Source organism: Egretta garzetta, unplaced genomic scaffold (genome assembly GCF_000687185.1).
Source record: "Egretta garzetta isolate BGI_Z169 unplaced genomic scaffold, ASM68718v1 scaffold4, whole genome shotgun sequence".
Lineage (NCBI taxonomy): Eukaryota > Metazoa > Chordata > Aves > Pelecaniformes > Ardeidae > Egretta > Egretta garzetta.
Genome location: NW_009259329.1, coordinates 2,244,531 through 2,257,835, shown reverse-complemented (window position 1 = coordinate 2,257,835; position 13,305 = coordinate 2,244,531). Strand labels below are relative to the sequence as shown.

The window sequence follows — 13,305 nt, the reverse complement described above, 5'->3', positions numbered from 1 at the left end:
ACTTCTGAATTTCCAACTATGAACCAGAAATAATTCTAGAATATTGGCAGTTCTTTGGAAAGAACTACCTACAAATAACTATTCATACTTCACCATATCTTTTACTCTATGAAAAAAAAAATAAATAGCCAAATTACCAGACTTCATTGTTTTAGGCTGATCTGATGAACCAGACTTCAGTTCATCTTTATCTTTTTTTTCCTTTTCATCTTTGTCTTCTGTCTTTTTAGGATCATCTTTTTGGTCAGATTTCTCATCCCTTTTAACACTGCCAGGTCTATAGATAGATATTGATATAGATTAGACTAATAGAGAGTAAGAGAAAAGAAAATTAAAGGACAATGCTAGCAACACAGTAACAAAGTAGAATTCTGATGTGAGAAGACAGTCATAATTAGATTTCCAAAGATTTCCTTCTACAACTTCCTACACCATAAAAATAAGACAATCAGACCATGCTGTGCAGTTGTCATAAAAACTTGGCCGTGATTCAGGTATCTCAACTGGAGGCAAAAGGAAAAATTCACAGCACCATGTGCTTAACGCCCACAAAGTTTCTTATACAACATGACAATTACGAAGCGCCAATGTGAACCATTTTTGTGGGGCAACTAGGTGAAATAAAGGCAGAAACTTCTCAGCAAATAGCATTTAACAGGACTTATGCATCGAGAAGATAATTAAAGCAAAGGACTTGGCGTCTCTCTTTTAAGTGTCTTTTTTCAGCTTTCAGTAATGTTAGAGAAAAAAAACATAGCGCTGAAGAGGAACATGCTCTGGAAACAGGAACTTGGACAACTGATCTTTAACTGTTTGTGACCACAACCACCTGAGAAAACCCTGTTCCAATGAGAGAAAAATTTAATAAAGCAACAGTAACATACTGATCAAAGTTCTCAAATGGACTTTCCTACAGATTTATGACATGAGAACACCGTGATCTTTACTAAACCCCAAACACAGCTAAATTAAAATGTACACTTGAAACTTTCCAATGCCCACCTTAAAGCACGTAACAGAAACGTGTTAAGTTAGGCACTGAACATCAATAGAAGTTTATCTTGTAAAAAGAGTTGGAAAATGCATCTATCGCTCTTTTTGAATGTTTGCCACAGAAATGCTTATGTAACTTTGTTTTTCCTGACAAATCAACATAGACTGACAAACAGCTAAACATCTTCGGACAGAGAATTTTTAGAACAGTACCTCTCACTGACTGTTTCTTTCTTTGCTTCATTCTCTTTTTTTTCACTTGGCTTCTTCCCAGCAGGTTCATTTTTTGCCTGAAATTTATTTTGCACATCATCAGCTGAGAATGTGGTCTCGATCATTTGTACAAACTGATGGTAACGGGATAACTTTGAGCATCGGTACTCACTTTTTCTACTGAAATTATTTTCCCATGTAACTCTGTTTTGTGGAGGTGAGTAATACACTTTGTTGCTTCGTCGGCTGTAGACATCGTAACAAAGCCGTAACAGCGAGCACCAGGACTGCGAGCATTGGTGACCACTTTTGCACCTACCACCTTTCCAAAATAAATAGGTGTTACACTCACTGCAACAAGTGCCTGCCATTTAACAGCAAAAAGTATAAGCTCTAGTTCTACTGTTTTGTTCCTATCCATCATCATTCAGGAAACTTCTATTTTTAAGAGATTAACAAATACAAAAGGAGCACTGCTTGGAGCCAATCATGCTTCTGTTGCCGATGCGGTGCAGCAAAAGCTGAATAAATTGAGGGGAGCCAAAGACTGAATTCTGTTCTGAAGAAAACCCGTTAAACAAACAAAAAAGGTTAATGTTACATCAACAGCATCATTTTGCTTAAGTAAAAAGGAGTAAAAACCTAAGAAAAATTTGTAAGCCAACTTCCACCCACATGCTAATGTTACCTCAACCGCTAAGTCCCACCTCCCCTTGAAAAAAAATGTTTTCATGTCACTGCTAAGAGGCAGATGCACCAAGTTATCTATAATCGTGCTTAAGAAACAGGGAGTTTCCCCAAAAAGTATAACTTGAAAAAGCTCACATAAAATACCCATTTTCATAAATGGTGCTTACTTATGCTCATATACTCAATACAGCTCACTTTGTATTACAGAAATCAATCGCATTTCACAGAGGTGTCAAAGTACAGCTGAATGAAGAACATACTTCTAAGCATTTGATTTATTGAAGATTTACATCTACTTCTAGGAAGCTTTGCCTCTGCTAATACTCCAAAGAAAACAACAGTAATTTTATTTAAACAACTAAATGTTACTATGGCATCTAAGTAGGGGCAAATACTAGGTTGGCTGTTGCGTAGTTTTTAACTAAATTTAAAATTTTGTGGTACATCTTTATGACCAACGTTCCAGGTTAACAGATGGAATTCTGAACAAATAAATGGAATGAAAGTATTGCATTTTTATTGTTACAAGGAATGTTAAAAAGTTTTTACTAGTCTCATGACTTTCAGACAAACTCACAGCTGTGTTACACTTAACCCATTTTTGTACCTATGGTAAAGTCACATTGAAGTTCTAGAGTATTTTCACAAGTTAAACATTTAAAAGCAGATTGCTAGCAAATATGGATTTCTTTTTCCACAATCTGCTGACAGGCATTTTTAAATAGGCTTCAAAGGTTTGACAAAAATCCTTACTGATGTCTCCGACATCAGTCTTCTATTAAACTAGCTCTTTGATTTCCCAACTGACAGGGAGAATTAACTTGTCATTTTGACTATCATTAACAACAACTGCAGGACTCTACCCCCACCAAAAACTAGCCAAACAAGTGCTTTTTAAAGCAATTACCAATTCTAGACAAAAATAAAACTTCAGGTACCAAGACAAATCTTAAGCTATTCCCCAATAATTCTGTTTCAACATTTACTGCATGTTTTACTTAGTCCTAAGGCAGTCTTTCATAAAGAACATTAAATTCACTGTTGACTGTGAATTGCCAATGGGTGAAGATACTATACTCCAGCACAGGAGACAGAAGTAGATGTAAACAGTCATTGATTATTTCAAATAAAGGACTGTAAATGAAATTTTCTATTTGTTTGGGAGGGAGTGATGAATAAACAAGCAGTCATTCAGGATGTACTTCAGCTATTTTTTCCCCTGATATCCCACAATATTTTTGATAATTTGATTCCTTTCACTGGTATTTTCAGTGACAGGAGCTTAAGAAGTCTTATTAAGACAAGTCTCAAGTGAAAAAAAAAACCAACCAAAACCAAAAAAACCCTTACCTTCCCATATTTGCTAAACAGATTCTTCAAATCTGTAGCTCTGGTAGTGGAAGCCAGTCCACTCACCCAAAAGTTTCTACCAGAACTGCTAGAAGTGCGACCTAATTAGGAAAACAAACAAACAAAACCAAAAAATACCCCAAATCCGCATTATTTTCAACAACTACTTCTGAATTAAAAAGGAACAGTTCCACAAATCTTTTGTTTTTTTAAATTGTAGAGCAAATGAAATGCAATGCATAACCATTTTCCCCCCACGATTCACATTCCTGAAAGTAAGTAATATTTATTACAAGCCCAAAACATTTAAGATGAAACTACAAGCTTTGATACATAGAACAGAAGTATGCCATGTCGTTCCTCAAGAAAGAAACTGGACTAGGGCATCTCTGAAGTGACTGGCTCTTCAAAATGTGCCTGGATAGATCCCAGTAACTCTGCACTTGCAGGAAAAGATGAGAAGACCTGTTAGAGTTGCCAGAACTGTGTTTGTACCTGTGTATGCCCATGTCTTGCCCTCCTTAGCTCCTTGACTCCAAAGGAACGATGACAGGATGCAGATTAACTGTACCTCTCAAGGAAAGACGTTCACCGTAAAGCAAGCAGGAAAATTTCTCTCCTATTTCTGTCCACAGAGATTCCACAGTTGGGGTATGAAGCCTGTGACCTCAGTTACAGGAGTCAGAAAAGACTTAGCTTGTTTTAACTATGCAAGAATTACAGAACACCCATCCAATTTGGCATCTAAACTAGAAAGGTAATTTTATAAAATGCCCTTGTGAAGTCTGAAAACCCAATGTCTAGTGATTAAAGCGTTCAAGCTGAACTCCAAGTTTTAGTGTTTGCATTCAGCATGAAGCACTTATGCAGAGATACTGTTTCCAGTCTCCCTTGAAATGTCTTTACCGTCCTTTTATCAGTCTCGGTCATGTTCAGTTCCAAGGCTTCAGTGAATGGAGTGAAGCAGGTTTCAGTCCAGCTACCTGCTTCCAAACCACGTGCCTTTTTTTTTCTGGCGATATATGGAATTTCTTAAAACTGTTCTCATCGAGGGAGACACTTCTTCCAGGACCTTTCTAAAATGCTATTTTATTGGGGTGCCTTTCCACCTCTTACTTGCTGATAATTTTTGTCATTGTCTCAAGAACTTAATGGGCAAAGGTGCATTATGAATGCAAATACATGGGAGATACATTGTCTTGGTGTTTCAAAAAGCTGAGCCATAGGCTTTGATGCTTTTACTCCACATGCTTTCTCTAGCATTTTAAAACAGCCACCTGCAATTACACTGGCACCAGCATCCTGAAGAAAAACAAGCACTTTCTTCTATTTTACCAATGATCTTTTAGATTATTTAAACTATGTTAACGTCCTTTTTGAATAAGCTTCGATCACCCTTAACATCTCCAGTTTTTGCCTTCCTATAGGTGCTCCTGCAATGGAACTGCACTTCCGTGATAAAGAAAGGCTGGGACTATAAAATCTTCTCTAACTTAGGAACTAGAATGATACAGGTAGTGTGAGACAACCCTCAACACTGGAGACATCTTTCAGATGTGTGGAAATCCACTGCCAAGTCCACCATGCTTACAAACTCGTACATTTATTTTTCTATACTCTTATTAATACAGCTCTCATAATGAATGCATGGAGCATGGAAAACTCCTCTTCCTAAATAAAATCCTTTCATCCAGGTGTGGAAATAGCAACATAGGAGTCAAAACTGACTAGTATATAGTTCTGTACATTTCTTCTGGCTCAACCACTTTGCACTGCACGCAGAGTTATATAATCAAGTAGCTACCTCTCCCCAGTGCTGTTTACTGAGCCAGAAAATTATTTAAACAAATGTTATGGAACACAGCACATCCTTTGGAGGAAGGTACGCAGGAGCAAGGTTGTTACCACACACCCAAATTCCTGAAAGCTGTTTTGAATGCAAACTTCAAGAAGAGTTTTCCCTGTCCACAAAAAAATACATTCAAGTCCCTGGGTAAATGACAGCATGCACAAAACACTCCTTTAAATATTCTGAAATAAGAGAATACTATATTACAGACTGTAAGCAAGAGGTAAACAGATCCTAATGGAGCTGATGGTGAGGTCCAGTAGTTTGCACAGACAGGTATAACCCTGGACCTTGGAAAAACCAGCTGACAATTAGTTCAGTCTGTGTTGTAAAACCCAATTAAAACCCAACAAATTCTTCCTGTCCAGTTGGTAGACAGATCTCCTAGTGAGCTTCTTGCCTATTATAGGAATTGCTGGAAATTCCACACTTATATTGCTGAACTACCTGCCTGCAGTATGCAAGAAGAATGTTAACAGTCAATTCTAAATGTTCTGCCCTTATCAGGTAGAAGAGAATAGTGAGGTGGAGTGAAATGCAAAGACTCAACAGCCTGATGTACTAAAAGGAAGAAGTATGATGAAAAGAAGGAGCAGGCACCTGACACTGTTGATCAAGAAATTTCCATCTGGCTAATGATGCATATTTGCACCGTAAATAGGATCTGCATGGACAAAGATTTAATAACATCAACCTAATTTGAAAGGAACGTTAAAAGCTCTAAGTTTCTGTGGCATTTAAACACGTGAATACTAGATTCCAAATTAGTTCAGCAGAACAGAAGACGGTTTGAAGAATCACGAGCATATAGTAAAGCAAACACAACTGCAAAAGGCTCTTGACTCACTAACAGCTGTTGGTAGGCATCCTCAGTGCCATGAAGAACATATTTGCCACGTATTAACATCTAACTTTGCAGATCAAGATACAAATAAAAGGGTGCAACACAGATATCCTTAGAAAATGCATAAAAGGAAAATAGGTTTTTTTGCATGAATAGATTTAAAAAAAAAAAAACCAGGAAGAAGTGAATAATTTATGGTATTTAACAACTGCATAGATTCTAACGCTTTTCTGCTGAAATACCCCATCCAATACAAAACCAGTTTATCCAAGCAATCATTAAAGTTCTGTTTTTCAAAAGAAACATACCTTTCTCATCCTTTGAGATTATCTTTGTATCTCTGTCCTCCTCAACAGGGCTAAAGACAAAACACGGCATTATTCAAGTCAGAAAGAAAAGTGACTAACTATAAATTATGAAAAATGCTATAATTAAATACCTACCAGAAAACATGTTGCAAACAAAAACACACCTTTGTATACTTGATTTAAGAAATCTGACAAGAAATAATGAAGTCAGATTCTTAAACAGACTCATATTAAGGAAGACGTTTACAAATAAGAGTAATTTAAGAAAACAACCTTTGAAGGTTGAGGAAGGAAAGAAATCAAACCCTCTGTGTTTAAAAAAAAAAATAATGAAAATATCTGCACATGGAGAAATAAAACAGGCTCTTTAGGAATAGGCTACAATTTCATCAGTCTCGGTGGCCAATTGAAGGAAACAGCTTATTCGCATCACTTAACGACCAATGAAAAAAAGATAGCATCTGGTCTATAACGGAGAAAAAACAAACCTCTTTTTCTGATCACCGCCCTCACTGGTTGAGGACTCTTTAGTAGCAGGGGATTCCTCAGAATTAGCTTTGTCTTCTGTTTTCTTGGCATCTTCTTTGCTATCTTTGGCTTCGGGACCTGCGCCTTTTTCCGCTGTTTCCCCACTAGAGGCTTCCAGGCCTTGGGAGCGTTTGCTACTCTGATCGCTTAGGGTCTCTACTACTAAAGAGTCAGAGTCCGGTTTCTCTTCCTCTATTGTCTGTTCACTTGTCTCCCCTTTTGCTACAACTAAACGCTTTGCTTCCTTCCTTGCCATAGCTTGTGCCGATTTGCTGTCCAAATCTAAAGCATCTTCCTCCAACTGAGCGGCAGCAAGAGCGTCCTCTTCCTCTGCTAGCCTCTTGCCTGGCACCACGTTACTTGCTTCCTGTGCATGTGGCCGCTCCGCTTCGGAAGCTTCATCGTTAAGTAGTTCAGATTTACAAGTTTCCCCCAAAATGTCGAGTATTTTCTCATTTTCTACGGATTTAACAGGAATAGAATGGCACAAGATTTAATCACCAGGGAAATACAGCAATCACAAATGTGGAACTGGCATGGCTGCCACACTAACACCAAGAGAACTTCTAAGCTACACAGAGATTGGAAAACCCTAGTGTACACAGTGTTAAAAGCACTACGCTAACTGCTGTCTGACAAACTACCAAATCAGCCCTGAACTGTTAACAGGGAAGAAAAATGCCCCCACAGATTTAACAAAAACCTTCTGGCTGATCCTCGATATTCTTCATGAAATCATTCAGCTCTGCTTCTTCTCTAGTTAGCTTCCAGAGTCCAAGATGCTTAACTGAACGTATCAAGGCACTGAGGGTTCAATTTTTATATTTCTGTGACATTCTTTTAGCAGACAGTCCAACATGAGAACTAGGCATCTTCTGATGGTGCATGAGTGTGTTTGCAGTCCAGAAAGTGAAAAGTATCTGTATGAAATTTCCATGAAGAAACTCTCTTCTTTCTTCTGTATCCAGTAACTAATCTTTACATTTTAATGCCCTACAATATCTTTTTACTGCTTTCACTGCTCTCTACTTAGTAACAGAGTTAAGGTGTGTGCGATATCACAAGATCTGTTTACAAGTAGAATCTTTAGCTTTTAAACTGTGATTAACTTCTCTAAATCCATTTATGCAGTTTAACAGGTTTTTAAACCATTTCATTTCACTGGAAATATTTCAAAGATGACAAGCATCACTTCACAGATCTGGGGATATGATTGGGTTTCCAATCTCTATGACCCTGCATGATCTGGGTTGTCCATCTTAAAAATAATGCAAATTACGATTGTTTGCTTGTTTTTTTTATAGTTAATGGTTTAAAAAGTATTAGTTGAAAAGACAGGAATTATGTTTTTCTTTAACAGTACCTGGCTCCAAGTGCAGCTTCTCCATTTTCTGTTTGGGAAATAAACACAAAATGAGGATTTTATTAAATGTATTTTGTAACACAGAATAATAGCGACCCCCTGCCCAATCACAAGATTGAAAACTACACAAACTCACCTACTACATTTAATGCTGGAACTGAGTATTTTATATAGGTAGCTTTTACCGGCACATTAAAGCCAAAGTCAAAATATCAGCCACAATTGCATTCTCATATTTAACTTGGAACATTAGAGACCAATAAGGTATCTTTGTGTACCACATCAATTGCAGCGTGAAACACCAACAGTTGTGTGTGTGTGTCCCCGGTTACTATTACTATTATGGTCATGGGGGGCTTCTTTCTAGTATGAGCACAGAGTGAATACTGGTAATAACAATCTGAAATACAGCTGTATTTTCAATTTACCTTCATTTCAATTAAATCAGAAGATGATGTATCTAAATTGTTTTCAATTTCATCATAATCTTCCTAAAAGAGTAAAAAAGGAATTATAGCATTTCTTACAAAAAGTAATGTTAGCTTAGAGAGAAATACTACTGTATTCGATTTTCCCTAGCAATAATATGAGAAATATTTCCCAGTATTAAGACATATCCCAATTGCTACTTCAGATTGTGACCCAAGAATAAGTAGCAACATATAAATACTCTTGATGATTAACTCTTTCTCCAGTTACCTTTTCATTTTGATTTCATCATGACATTGTCTACTACAAAGTTACTCTTATTTAGAGAGGAAGTTTCCCATTTCTGTGGTTACTGTACATAACATGTTTTTCCATTTTCCCACTTTTTTACTTCTTTAGTTTCTAACTGAAAAAAGAAGTTAGAAATGAAGCTCAGGTTTCTACTTTTCCAAAACCAAAACATGTCCCCAAAATCTTCCTTCCTTAAGAACTGATGTTAAGATTCAACCAAAACTCATCAGTTACATGATTCACAACAGCTCTCATTTACAGAACACCAGAAAATTGCCTTTCAGGTTAACTGGATGTTGTTGCAACGACTCTGTTTTCAGAAGGTAAATGATAAAAAGTTGAGACAGACACCATAGGCCTAAAATGAAAAAAAGAAAAACAAAAAACCAAACCAAACCCAGAACAAACCATAAGGAGTCAAGGAAGAACAACACATTCAGTGTTGGGAGTGAACAGCCTAAAATAAAAAAAAAAAAAAACCACAAGATCCAAGGAAGGATAATATTTGGGGAGTGAATGTAGCATATAGATTACCCTGTTCATTCGGCAGCAGGAGACTGTGCTGTCTACGAAAGACATCGCAAGTTGCTCTCAAAACCAAGTCAAAAGCCCAGCAGTGTCAGAACAGGGCAATAAACCAAGAAAATCTTTATGTAGTGTGTATTAATCTCTATGAGAAAATTGTACAAGACAATCTTTTTAAACCACAGCATTATTTTTGCAGAAAAGATTTCTAAATTATCTGCGAGTTGAAAACTTATTTCTCTCTCTCTCCCTATCTATCTAAATATCTAGATGGCTGGGTATAAGCATGTATACACTTAATAATAAATAAATGGGAAGAAGGCACACTGAAACTAACAAATTTCTTTCAATTCTGGGATTCTTTCACAGCAAGCAAAAACATTACTGCAAGGTAAAAAAGGCTGTGACCCATATACTGTGAACATTTCAAGCCTCTGACAGGTCCAAGAACTTTTACCACTTAAAGATCTGTTAACGTAGAACAGAATCTGTATCACATTCATGTCCTATATTCTGTTACACTGAGACAACCTGTTCATGTGCCCATCTACTTATTAAATGCCTTCTGAAAATTTAGAAAGACCTCTACTCACCTCATTTTCTGTTAGCTGATCTGGAAGTTCTTTCATTTCTGCTTCAACATTGTCTTTATTATCAGACAGAGAATCGAGAATATTATCAGGACTATAATCTTCTCCACAGTCTACAGCACTCCCATTATCTATTTCAGCTTCATCTAACACACTAATATCCATCATGTCAATATCTTGCAAAGTATCCAGACTTGCTTCGATATCCTCCTACAGTAAGGAAAAGAGTAGATATGTATTTATTGTGGGTTAAATGATGCATCTTCTTAGTAACAGTAATCATGATTTCACTTGCCTGCCCATCTCTAGAGTTTTCTTCTAGTCCATTGTCTTCAACACCTTCTTCTTCTGGTTTTCTTCCTAAAAATAGTAACACTGAAGTGAGATAGAGCACTCAATTTCATAACACATCTACTCTTCACTGTATTATCTATTCAACACTGAGTTTGTTTCAACAAATAATCATTAAGACCCTGATTCAGAAGTCCAGGTCTGTCTGGATATAACGGAGAGTGACTTGCCACTCAATACAAATGAACAGGCATGAACATGAACTAGAAGTAGCACAACTACATTTTTCAACAGCTACACTCCTCTCATCCCACAACACTTCGATACCTAAAAAGACAACACTATCTAGGAAGGTGTTCCATTTAAAAGAAACACCCTATCATTGTTACAAAAACCCTCCCTCTTACAATTTAATTAATTAAACTGATTTAGAATTAGTCTTCGGTTTTAAGATCTTGGACACACAGATCACATTTAGGTGCATCTGTCACCAAACTTGTATCACTATTCAAAAACAACTGCTCTTTCTCTATTTTTACCCTGTTATCTTAAAGGAAGCAGCTTAAAAGTTTCAGAAAGTATCTTTCAAGAACTGGCTATGAGCAATTCAAATAAACCACACGTAACATGGCCCACGCAATATTTAATGGTTTTGAAGCAAAATATACTTAAATCACTAATGAACTACTTTAGAACAGTTTATTTTCAAAACAGACAGTTCTAAAATGAAATATGACACTAACAAAAGTTATATACACTTGTTATTTGTACAACCATGGTTCTAATTATTCCCACTGTAATTTCTCGCATCTAAAAAGGCATCCCAATCATGATGGAAGTTCAAGGACTTCTAAGAAAAAAGGAAAACGTACATAGTTATGGCAAGGAAATTAGTACCCAGGGTGTTGTGGAGCCACCTTAATATACATTGGCAGAGCTTTCACTACAGCTGCTTGCTCTGTACCTTACATAATTCTACACCCATGGTCACAAGTACAGAAACACCTGCAACTTACAGTCTCATCTACAGGTTTCAAGACTTGCTAATGAGAGTATGCTTAGGGGTCATATTATTGTTTAAACTTGTTAAGGCTCACTAACACAATAGAGTTTTGCCATTTTCCATAGGGGAAAAAGAAAAAGCTCTTTTTTTTTTTTTAATTAAACTAATGAAACGAAGAAATCAACATCACATGCTAAGTTCTAGCTACATGGAAACAAAGGAACTGTATTTGTCTAGACTCCATACCTTTGCTAGTTCTTTTTGGCGTTCTCTTGTTGGTCAGTTCTGAGGCCACAGGAATTTCATCAGGATCTCCTCCTTCATCCTCAATGGCCTATCGGAGACAGCAGCAAGACATCTATGGTACTGTTTGCTGGTGTGCATTTGTACTGCTTTTGGATGGGATAGAGTTGAATTTCTTCACAGTAGCTTGTATGGGGCTATGTTTTGCATTTGTGCTGAAAACAGTGTTGGTGACACAGGAATTTCGTAGTTATTGCTGAGCAACGCTTACACACTGTCAAGGCCTTTTCTGCTTCTCACCCCACCCCACCACTGAGCAGGCTGGAGGTGCACAAGAAGCTGGGAGGGGACATGGCCAGGACAGATAACCCCGACTGACCAGAGAGATATTCTATACCATATAACATCATGCTCAGCAATAAAATTGGTGGAGGTAGAAGTTGCTGGGGCTGCCATGACTTGGGGACTGGCTTGGCATCAGTTGGTTCATAGTGAGCAATTGTTTTCTTTTATATCACTTCCTTTTCTTGGGTGCTTCTTTCTTTTTCCTCCTCTCTGTTGTTTTTTTTTTGCCCTCCCGTTTTTAAAATTATTAAACTGTCTTTATCTCAATCCATGAGTTTTCTCTCATTTTTACCTTTCCAATTCTCCCCCCCATCCTGCTGGGGGAGGGGGAGCAAGTGAGCTGCCATGTGGTGCTTAACTGTCTACTGGGGTTAAACCACAACAGCATTTTTGAGGATTTGTCAGCCAGAAACATTGGTGTGATCAGAACATCCTAGTTCAGGTCATACAGCCAGGGAGCCATACTAGCTGTTAGAAACACTGGAAAGCAAGGTGGTATAACACAAGCCCACAGCCAAATCAAGCTACAGTTGAGGAGCAAAGTCCCCCTCATCTGTAAACAAGGCTCCCTACTTAGCAGATAAGTGCTTTAACTGTATAAAACCGAGAGTGACTGCTACAGGAACTCAGGCACATCCAACAGCAGTTTTTTTCTTAACGTGCAGGCCTATTAGAACCCAATACAAGGGTCAGGACTGACTACACTGTTCTGGCCTCATGGAAGTCTGTGAAAATACATTCCAGAGAGGTGGAAGAGACAGAGTCAGATGAAGTGCATACAGAGAAAACAAAAGAAAAGATACGGGATAAGGGGAGCATGTATATATGCTGGGGTGAGAGGAAACCGGGGAAGGGCGCATGTATCATAGAATCACAGAATCACTTTGGCTGGGAAAGCCCTTTAAGATCATCGAGTCCAACCTTTAACCCAACCCTGCCATCCCACCACTAAACCCTGGCCCTCAGCACCTCATCTCTCCTTCTTTTAAATCCCTCCAGGGATGAGGACTCGACCACCTCCCTGGACAGCCCCTTCCAGAGCCTGACAGCCCTTGCGGGGAAGAAGTTTTTCCTAATGTCTAGCCTAACCCTGCCCTGGCACAGCTTCAAACCATTCCCCCTCGTCCTATCACCCGTTACCAGGGAGAAGAGGCCGCCCCCCCCTCGCTACAGCCTCCTGTCAGGCAGTTGTAGAGGGCGATCACGTCTCCCCTCAGCCTCCTCTTCTCCAGACTGGGATGCGCCTCGCCATAGGCCGCCCCCCGCAGTGCCCCACCTGTCCCCACAGCGCTGCCAGAGCCCCCCTGCCCCCCCAGGGACCCAGAGCCCAGCATCCCCCCCGCCAGCTTCCAGGTACAGAGGAGTGAACTGGGAGTTACTGGGAGAACTTGGGGAGGGGGGGGACAACTGGGGGGGCCCTATGGTGGGGGGATTCCTGGGAGTAAGCAGG

The 13,305-nt window shown here is 38.6% G+C and overlaps 1 protein-coding gene across 1 annotated transcript in view; it reads right to left on the bottom strand.

Annotated features, from left to right (window-relative positions):
* LOC104124428 (scaffold attachment factor B1) overlaps positions 1-11,604 on the bottom strand; it is an 18,006-nt gene extending 6,402 nt beyond the window's left edge. The window contains exons 1-11 of the mRNA XM_035892269.1: positions 11,514-11,604; positions 10,269-10,333; positions 9,977-10,183; positions 8,567-8,629; positions 8,139-8,166; positions 6,736-7,234; positions 6,248-6,297; positions 3,247-3,347; positions 1,379-1,528; positions 1,207-1,283; positions 138-277 (exon numbers count right to left, since the gene is read on the bottom strand). Of these exons, the coding sequence (XP_035748162.1) occupies positions 138-277; positions 1,207-1,283; positions 1,379-1,528; positions 3,247-3,347; positions 6,248-6,297; positions 6,736-7,234; positions 8,139-8,166; positions 8,567-8,629; positions 9,977-10,141 (1,273 nt within the window). The 5' untranslated portion in view covers positions 10,142-10,183; positions 10,269-10,333; positions 11,514-11,604. The remainder of the gene's footprint in view (positions 1-137; positions 278-1,206; positions 1,284-1,378; positions 1,529-3,246; positions 3,348-6,247; positions 6,298-6,735; positions 7,235-8,138; positions 8,167-8,566; positions 8,630-9,976; positions 10,184-10,268; positions 10,334-11,513) is intronic.
* Between the last annotated feature and the right edge of the window lie 1,701 nt (positions 11,605-13,305).